The 9,611-nt window shown below is 42.5% G+C and overlaps 1 protein-coding gene across 2 annotated transcripts in view; it reads left to right on the top strand.

Moving 5' to 3' along the window:
* Positions 1-1,104: 1,104 nt before the first annotated feature.
* Positions 1,105-9,611, top strand: part of ASMTL (acetylserotonin O-methyltransferase like) — a 33,058-nt gene continuing 24,551 nt past the window's right edge. The window contains exons 1-3 of one of the 2 annotated variants that reach the window (XM_089511549.1): positions 1,105-1,248; positions 7,585-7,716; positions 7,904-7,951. In XM_089511549.1, the coding sequence (XP_089367675.1) occupies positions 1,156-1,248; positions 7,585-7,716; positions 7,904-7,951 (273 nt within the window). In that variant the 5' untranslated portion in view covers positions 1,105-1,155. Of the gene's footprint in view, positions 1,249-7,562; positions 7,717-7,903; positions 7,952-9,611 lie in introns of both variants that reach the window. The other variant, XM_089511550.1, reaches the window with a different exon arrangement.

Below are 9,611 nucleotides of genomic sequence, written 5' to 3'. Positions count from 1 at the left end.
ATGGATGATTTGGCTATGGTTTCAAATGAACTCTCTGTTCCAAGCAGCTAAATGTCCCACAAAATCTACAATTCCCAGGATTCCATAGCCTTGAGCCATGGTAGTTAAAGCGGCATCAGGGTAGATTATTTCTTCAGTGAGGATGTAGCCCTTGTCAGGTGTGTATTGTCAAGGCTGCATCTGCAGCACAGAAACAACCCAGTTTGAGGCTGTTTTAACTGCCACGACTCAAGGCTATGGAATCCTGGGAACCGTAAGTTTGGTGAGACATTTAGCCTTCCATGTCAAGGAGCTGGTAATGGTAGTTAGTTGTTGCTCTGGTGCCACAACCAATTACAGATCCCTGAACTCCATAGCACTGAGCCATGGCAGAATGAGCGGTGTCTGAGTGGATAATTTCCTAGACAGCCCTAGACAGGTGTTTATGTGCCTTCAAGGCTGCAGAAATAACTCTGTTTGATGCTGCTTCAACTGCCATGGCTCTTTGCTATGGAATCCTGGGAATTGTAGGTTTGGTGGCACATTTAGCCTTCTTTGTCAAGGAGCTGGTAATGGTAGTTTTATTGTTGCCGTGGTGCCACAACCAGAAATGGCTACAAGCTATGGAATCCTGGGAACTGTAGTTTTGTGAGCCCCTGAATCCCAAAACTGTGGTTTTGTGAAGCTATTGGAATCCTGGGAACTGTGGTTTTGTGAGGCTATGGAATCCTGGGAACTTGTGTGTAGCCTTTCATGCCAGGGAGTTGGTAATGCTAGTTTGTTATTGCTCTGGTGCCAGAATTAGAAATGGCTCCAGGCTATGGAATCCTGGGAACTGTAGTTTGCGAGGCTATGGAATCCTGGGAACTTGTGTTTAGCCTTCCCTGCCAGGGAGCTGGTAATGGTATTTGCTGTTGCTCTGGGGCCACAACCCTTGAATCCCATAGCACTGAACCAGATGGCAGATTAAGTGTTGCCAGAGTGGATTATTTCTGGAGCCATGAAGCAAGGAGGGAGTTTCCCTCTTGCATGATCCCCGCCCAGCCAGGCAGCTGAGGAGGAGGCGGAGCAGCCATGGACCTTTGGGTGCCGCCTCTTTCCGGACCTGGTCCCCTGGTCCGCCCTCATAAGGCTTCCCTCCGTTGCTCTCTCTCTCTCTCTCTCTCGCAGGCAGCCATGGTGCTCAGCCCTGTCATTGGGAAGCTGGTCCACAAGAGAGTGGTGCTGGCCAGCGCCTCGCCCCGCAGGCAGGAGATCCTGACCAACGTGGTGAGTCTGCAGAGGGCAGTCCCAGCCCCACCTGCTGGGCAGAAAGGCTGAAATGGAGGACAGGAGCCCTCCTTTTGCAGGGCCTGCCCTCCCACCATTTGGACTAAGGGCCAAAACAGACTGCAGAAATAATAACCCACTCCGAGACCTGCTTTAACAGCCCTGGCTCAAATGCTAGGGCATTCTGGGAACTGTAGTTTTAAGGGACATTTAGCCTTCCCTGACAGGGGCCACAAAAAACTACAGTTCCCAGGGTACCTTAGCAATGAAAGTGGTCTCAAGGTGAATTATTTCTGGAGTCTGTTTTGGCCCTAAGAAACGTGAATATGCATATCTGTGAGCTTTTATTTGGTCATGGCCTCCATTCCCCCCCCCCCTTGAAAGTTCTACATTTTGAGGTGCCTGGTCCTCCCTTGTGGTTAGGACATTTGGCCACCCTGTCTTTGGTTGTGGTTGTGTTTATTTAGGTCATATGGCAACCCTAAGGCAAACCTATCACAGGGTTTTCCTGGCAGTCTTTGCTCAGAGGGGGTTTGCCATTGCCTTCCCCTGAGGCTGAGAGAGTGTGACCCTGGGGCTGGGTTCTGTGCACCCCAACTATTGTACTCTGGCTGGGAATCTAGGGTTGGCCCCCTTTAACATAAAATAGATTGGTTGCACAGTCCGCAAGAGAATCAAAACCCTGTATAATGGAGTTGTGGCAACTTCTGTATTTCTCTGCTTGAAAGTCTGCACCTCTTGAATTTTCTGCCTCTTGAAATTCAAGAGACACCGGCTGCATCTGCAGTGCAGAATTAAAGCGGTTTGACACCACTAACTGCCCATGGCTCCATCCTGCACAGGGTGACCAAATGGCCTCACTGCAGAGGAGGACAAGGCACCACAACATATGGGACATTCCAGAAAAATGGAGGACATTACTAAATAAAAGCTAAAGGCACTCACATAATTGTAAATCCATGCTTCCAAAATGGAGGACATTTTGGAATTGTTCCTGGACAAAAGGCTGAAATGCAGGATATGTCCTGGAAAAGGAGGACGTCTGGTCACCCTGATCCTACACAATTCTGGGATTTGTAGTTTTGCAAGGCACCAGCACTCTTGGGCAGAGAAGGCTACAGACTTTGTGAAACTACAGACCCCAGGATGCCATAGGATGGGGCTACAGCACTTAAAGCAAACCTCCTCTGAACAAATCTTAACAGGACAACTCCACAATAGAGTAAATTGGAATGAAGGCACACAACAACAACAACGTTGCATCCACAGTAGATGGGGATTGGTAAAATCGGGGCTTTGTGGCTCCTTGGGGTTGTTAATCTCAGATGTCTCTCTTTCAGAGACTTGTTGAACAGAAAGTTTGAAGCTGGAAATAATTGGTAAACATTTATTTTGCGTCAGGCAGGGCTTAATCCCAGAACCTCTTTTCAATCCTGGAGTAGGTATGAGTAGTGAAATGCCAGGGATGTGTTGTTAGGTGTTGCACATCTCACACTTGCAGCCCCTAAATTGCAAATCTGTCTTTCAAACTAGTCTCTTTGCTCCAGGAGACAAAAACTGCAGGCAGAAACATTATTTAGAAAAATGCTAGAACAACAAGAGCATAACAACTTAAATGTCACAAAGAAGCAGGTAAGCTTTTGTGTTCATCAAAGCTCTTATGGATGAAGGGAAGTGGCTGGGTGTCACATGAAAGGACAGTCTGCAGTCTGTCCTTGTAGTTGTGGCAATCCTAAGGCCAACCCATCACGAAGTGCTCTTGGCAAGTTTTGTTCAAAATCTCAGTCCTCTGGGGATGGATTGGGAACGGAAGGGAAGGGAACGGAACGAGTGGGGGGCTTCTGTGTGCAGTAAAATGCGTCCCCTACTCATTCCGTTCCCTTCCTGGCCCCTTTTGGATCGTTCTTCGACCGTGCCAGGTGCCTGTGTGATAATATGACTAGCAATGCCCATGGTCAAGCAGAGATTTGAACCCTGGTCTCCAGAGTTGTAATCCAACACTCAACTGGTTACCACACCAGGCTACAATACTGCCTCTCTGCAGTCTATAATAGTGTTATACAAACTTACATTAGTGGTAGAATTCAAAGATATAGTCATATTAGTCTGTAGAATCAGTATGCAGAGAGATCTTGTATCACCTTTGAGACTAACTGAAAGATAGAAGTTGGCAGCATGAGCTTTCGTAGACTAAAGAGCTGTTTAAACACATCTTAAGAGGCCAGAAACTGTGCCAAAGCTGCGCTCCAGTCCTTAGGAGTGGGGTGTGGCTTTGGCGTGGCTTCTGGTCTCTTAGAACGCATGCATCATTTAAACAGCATACCTCCAAAGTGACCCGAATCAGCTTTATTTAGGCCTGGCTGTACGGGTTCTTCAGTCTACAAAAGCTCATGCTGCCAACTTCTTTCTTTAGTCTCAAGGGTGCTACAAGATCTCTCTACATACTAAAATTACATTAAGTTATAGTGGCAGAGGGCAGTCCTTTTTTGTGGCTCTTGTTTTTGCAAGAAAAAGGGTAAGGGGTGCATGTGAATTGCCACCAGGAGCAGAAATACTATTTTTAAATAGGTTGCATTACCAAATGTGAAAAAAAAATATCATTTTTACAAACTGTCCATTTAGATTTTTTTTCTTTTGGATGGGATGCAATTTTGGCAGTCCATGTAGCTCCCAAATGGTTTTAGGGGCAGGAAATTGGTCCACCCCTGCATTAGACAGTGTGGGTGCAAAAAGATCTCAGGTTGGATGAGAAAGATGGTGCCAGAGTGTTTCTCCTGATTTTGTGGAGGAAGGTAATATCAAACATGGAGGGACAATGAACTCAAAGCGGAGAATCCAGAATGTAGTGGGAAGAAAAATGGTTTTCAGAGAAAGATTTGACTCGCATCATGTCTCTCGGGGTCTGATAAACAGATTAACATTGAGAGTGCCAAGGCAAAAATGCAGGGCTGTTCTCACTTTGAAAAATATAGTCAACTGTTTTTCAGTCTCTCACATAAATTTGAATTCATGATTCTCTTTTAAGATACAGATTCCCAGTGGAAAATATGCCACAGTCCTTATATTAGCACTCATAAACTATATACTTCTGCCTTTTGTTTAATGCCCAGTCAGATTGAGGGGATCCAATGCATTGGAAATCTTTCTTGCATCTTGATTTTTTTTAAAAAACAACAAAACTTGGTTCCAGAAATGTTATTACCTTCCCATTGCCTTTGGATGTCTTGAAGTAGTTTGAGAACCCATAATGTACTAAGCTCTTTTTACTTTTCTAGGACAAAATTCTTTTTTTTTTTAAAACTGATTTGGCACCAAAGCCTTAACTCATCATTGCTTTCCAAATGTTCCTGGAATTTTATCTGTGCAAACGAGAATATTCTGTACTTTGTTAAGTACAAAGTGTATTCTCTTCCATTTATAATTATACCCTGCCTGTAGTGAAGTTTTAAATTCTTATTGTAAAGTTTTTGACATGTTTTTATCTTGTGAGCTGCCTTAGGTCCCTTTCCAGGAGAAAGGCAGCATAAAAATGAAATAAATAGATCAAACTGGTAAAACACCAGTTGAATAAGAGAACTGAGCTTGGAAAAATGCTCCACTGTAATCAGTGGTATTTGCTATGAAATATAATCAGGACAGGGCTATGAAATATATGCTTGATTTCTTAATAGTGGATAAAATCTTTAACTAATGTCAGAGGAGTACTGCCCTCTAATGCTCTTTTAATTCTTCATGATATATAATCCTAGACATTTAAAAAATAGATTTGAGTATTCCTGCATGGCAGAGGGTCGGATTGGATGACCCTTGTCGTCTCTTCCAACCCCATAACTGTATGTACAGTGGGCCCTTGGTATCCACTGGGGGTTTGGTTCCAGGGCCCCCGTGGATTCCAAAATCTGTGAATGCTCAAATATCATTAAATAAAATGGTGCAGTAAAATAGTGTCCCTCATATAAAATGGCAAAATCAAGGTTTGCTTCTTAGGATTTATATTTTTAGAAAACATTTTCAAGCCGTGGATGCTTGAATCTGTGGATGAAAAGTCCATGGATAGGGAGGGTAGACTGTATATATGTATGTACTGTTACAGGGTTAGAGAACAAATAAGAAATCAGTGTATCCTGTCCAATGCAATGCAGCGCAAGGCCCGACATAACTTATTCTACTCAGTCCCAGATATGTATGTGTTGCAATGGTGTGAGAAGCTTCTGTAGCACAATCTGACACAGGGAAGGGCAAAGTACAGCTTTTCTCTGGTGGGTGAATTGGTATTCCTGAATGACTTCCGAAGCAGTTCACCTTTTAAACAAGTTCCAGGGACACTCAACACTGCTTAACATTAAAAACAAAACAAAAAAGCAAACATTTGCAGAAACTAAGTGGACGTCTGGTAACTTCCCATTTTGTTTTCCCTATCCCTTTCTTTCTTTTGGCAAAAGGATCCCAGGATAGAAAATGGGCCCTATGACCAACCACAATTTCTGACTGATCTATATGGATTTGTGTTTAGTTTCAGTCTCTCATATTTGTAATATAAAGTTGATCTATTGCTAGCATAATCTTACTTTGCCAAATAGTACAGGTTAAGTCAGGTCAGTGAGCACCTGTTGCCTGATAGGAATTCAATATCTAGAAATGAAGTTGACCTGAATAGTTGTAAACCTGCGATATACATTTTTGTTATCTATGAAGCAAAATATTGTGTGATTAACAAACCTGTTCTGGGGTTATTTGGTGTGGGATATATCTGTCAGGAAGAAATGGCAAGTACTTGCTTTGTCTTTTTCTACAGAGACAAAGCCTTCTGGAAAAATGCCACCAAGTTTTATTTATTGAAGTTTATGTCTATGTGCGAGATCTGTAGTCCTTAATAAAGACAGCATTCAGCTGTAGACTTTTAAGAAGCCTGCCACTTTTAGAGTGGGATGTCTTTATAGGTTCAACAAATAACATCTTTGAGGTGTTCTTTTCATTACAGAGTTGAGGAAAATGGGTTTTTTGGACAAACCTGCCCAGAACAAACCCAGCCACCATAGCCACTGAACACATGGAATTTAGTACACAAATTTAGATAGCCAGTATGGTGTAGTGGTATGAGTATGACTAGGATTTCATGAAATCAGGTTTTGAATCTCTGCTTAGCCCTGGAAGTCTGTTGGGTGATTTTGGGCAAGTTGCACTCTTTCAACCTCAGACAAAGGCAGTGGAAATCCTCCTCCCCTCAATAAAACTTGAAAATAAAGTCATGTGATAGGGTCACTGTATTATAAGATCACCAATATGTCTATCTGGCATAATGGTTTGACAATTGGACTACGACTCTGGAGATCAGGGTTTGAATCGCAACTTGAACAAGTAAACCCACTGAGTGACCTTGGGCAAGTCACATTCTCTCAGCCTGAGATGATGGCAGTGGCAAACCCTCTCTGAAGAAACTTTCCAAGAAAACCCCATGATAGGTTCACCTTAGGGTCATCATAAGTCCAAAATGACTCGAAGGCACTCAACATCATGTCTGTCTGTCTGTCTGTCTGTCTATCTATCTATCTATCTATCTATCTATCTATCTATCTATCTCTTTCCCAAGTTGTGATTCATGTCATTATTGACATGAATCATATTGACATGTGCACGGGGCTTTTTCTGGCACACATCTTAGTCCAACTAGTCCACTAAGTGGATGAGCAGTCTTTCTGTGTTTGTACTGAGCAAACAGCTAAACATTTGTGGGACCTGCAACAATATGTTAGAGTGTGGAGGAGCCCAGTTCAGAATACTAGCCAGCCTTGCTCTCTGCCAGAATACTCTGTCCCTTCCTCTGTCACAGAAGTAAGTGGCCACTGAGCATGCTCGTGCTTCATTTTTCTTTATTTCTACAAACCTGACACTTCTCTGAGCTTGATGTGTCAATGGGACTATGCTGGCTACATAGGATTCACATTGTAAGTATAGATTTGCCATAGGATGGTGGATTTTGAGTTTATGAAGAACTTTGAGATAGTGCAGTGGGCCCTTGTTATCTGCTGAGGTTTGGTTCCAGAACCCCCAGTGGGTACCAAAATTATTGGATGCTGAAGTTCCAGTAAATATAATGGTGTAGTAAAATGATGTCCCTTATATAAAATGGCAAAATCAAGGATTGTCACTTGGAATTCATATTTTTGGAATATTTTCAAGCTGTGGATCCTTGAATCAATGGATACGGAGAGCCGAATGCAGTTGCTGCACTAGGAGCTTAAGCAGACACCATCCATTTTAGAACATCCCTTATATATGTGTGTGTGTTAGGCTGGATTTTATTGAAAGGTTAGTTTGTTTCATTGTCTTCAACAGGGTCTTCGATTCGAAGTTGTTCCTTCTTGGTTCAAAGAGACACTGGAGAAGTCATGTTTTGCAGCTCCTTATGAATATGCTGTGGAAACTGCAAAACAAAAGGCACTTGAAGTGGCAAAAAGGATGCATTTGGTAAGCCATTTTTATCCCTTGCCTAATTTGATGATTCTAAACTAATGCCCATGGTATTTTGCATGTACTCTGAAGGCTGCTCTTATACTATGCTTTTTTCCTACATCAGAGTTGTGGCATTCTCAGGCTATTGGGGCTAATTAGTGAAGCGGGGAAACTTATCAAAGTATGTTAATATATTTTTCAGAAACATCTTCGAACACCAGATGTTGTTATAGGAGCAGACACTATTGTGGTGAGTTTTGGTATATACTAGCAATTGATAATTGGATTTTCTTTACAGTACTCATACAGTTTGACACTACTTTAACTGGCTCCATTCTGTGGAATCCTGGGACTTGTAGTTTGGTAAGGTATTCATCCTGGTCTGTCAGAGAGCTCTTTGCCTCACACAAACTACTTATCCCAGGATTCTGTAGGACAGAGGTCCAATCCACACTGCAGAAATAATCCAGTCTGAGACAGCTTTAACTGCCTGGCTTGGTGCTAGGGAATCCTGGAAACTGTAGTTTATTGTCGCCCCAAAACTCTCTGACAGAGAAGGCTAAATGTCTCAGAAAATGACAGTTTCCAGAATTCCCTAGCACTGAGACAGGGCAATTAAAGCAGTCTCAAACTTGGTTATTTCTGTAGTGTGGATCGGACTAGAGTTGTGGTGTCAAACTGATCTATTTCTGCATTGTGGATACACCTTTAATTACAGAGAAGTTTATATGGGGAAAGGTCATTGCTCAGTGGTAGAGCATATGGTTTTCATGCCAGAGGTCCAGATAGGCCTGGGAGAGATTAGTATGTGAAACCCTGGAGATTGGCTTCCAATTTGCATCAGTAGTGCTACAACTTGCTGGTCCAGTAGTAGTCTGATTCAATAAAAGGCAGCTCCACACACTCCCGTATCACCTTGATTAGCAACACGTCTCCAGGGCAAAAGCAGACATTACCTTTGGGAACACAAGCTCCCAACTCATATTTGCCAAAATAACCAGACTACATTCACAAAGGGAAAGTGGCATTTTCAAAGAGAACTGAAATAGACAGACCAAAAACACAAAATGACAGAACATCCCTAGTGGTCACCAGGTGAAACCACTCAGGCGGGACACAATGAGCTACAACCAGTTCTGGTGAATAACAGGGCCAGAGCTTCTATATAGGCCTTTATTGGCCTATAGAAAGCCTCCAATTCTTAAACAACTAGTCACTTACAACAGGATACATAATATGGATAGTAATACAGCAACAAGACCACAGCACAAACCCAGATGCTAATTCTGTCCCCACGTCTACTCTGGGAGCAATATTACAGAAGCCAATAACAGCAGTCACAACATCAGAGATGCATTTACTAGCTCTTCCTCCAATGTGATATATGCGAGCAATGCCCCTTTACACTGTTCACAAACAGGACGACTTCTATGCAAAAGCATAAATGCACACCAATTTGACAATAGAAATGCCAGTACCCAAAAACTACTTGCAGAATTTACAGGTTGCAGTCCTTAAACAGGGAAATTACAAAGGAAGACTAGAAAGAGAAATAGCTGGATGAAAATAATTCAAAAATTCCAATTCATTAGCAGAAGTATGAACAAAGACTATGGCTTCATGGCAGAGTAGACTTCATGGCAGAGTACATCTGTTAATGCAAGAATCCTAATAAGAACAACAACAACAATACTGCACACACACACACACACACACACACACATAAGGAATCTTATCAGAGAGAGTTTTGAACCCAGGGAAATGTTGACTTTTGGTAAGCAGATTTATTGCTTTCAAATATCAGTACTTACAGACCACTGCAAAGATCTGAAAGGCCTTTGAAAATTTAGAGCAAGAGAGATATTTTGCACCGTTCTGAATCCTATTACATTCTATCCCAGTCTCACAAC

This window comes from Sceloporus occidentalis, unplaced genomic scaffold (genome assembly GCF_023333645.1).
Source record: "Sceloporus occidentalis isolate IW3139 unplaced genomic scaffold, rSceOcc1.0.p SCAF_2, whole genome shotgun sequence".
NCBI lineage: Eukaryota > Metazoa > Chordata > Lepidosauria > Squamata > Phrynosomatidae > Sceloporus > Sceloporus occidentalis.
Note: the sequence above shows the minus strand (reverse complement) of the source record. Positions and strands in the feature narration are given on the sequence as shown.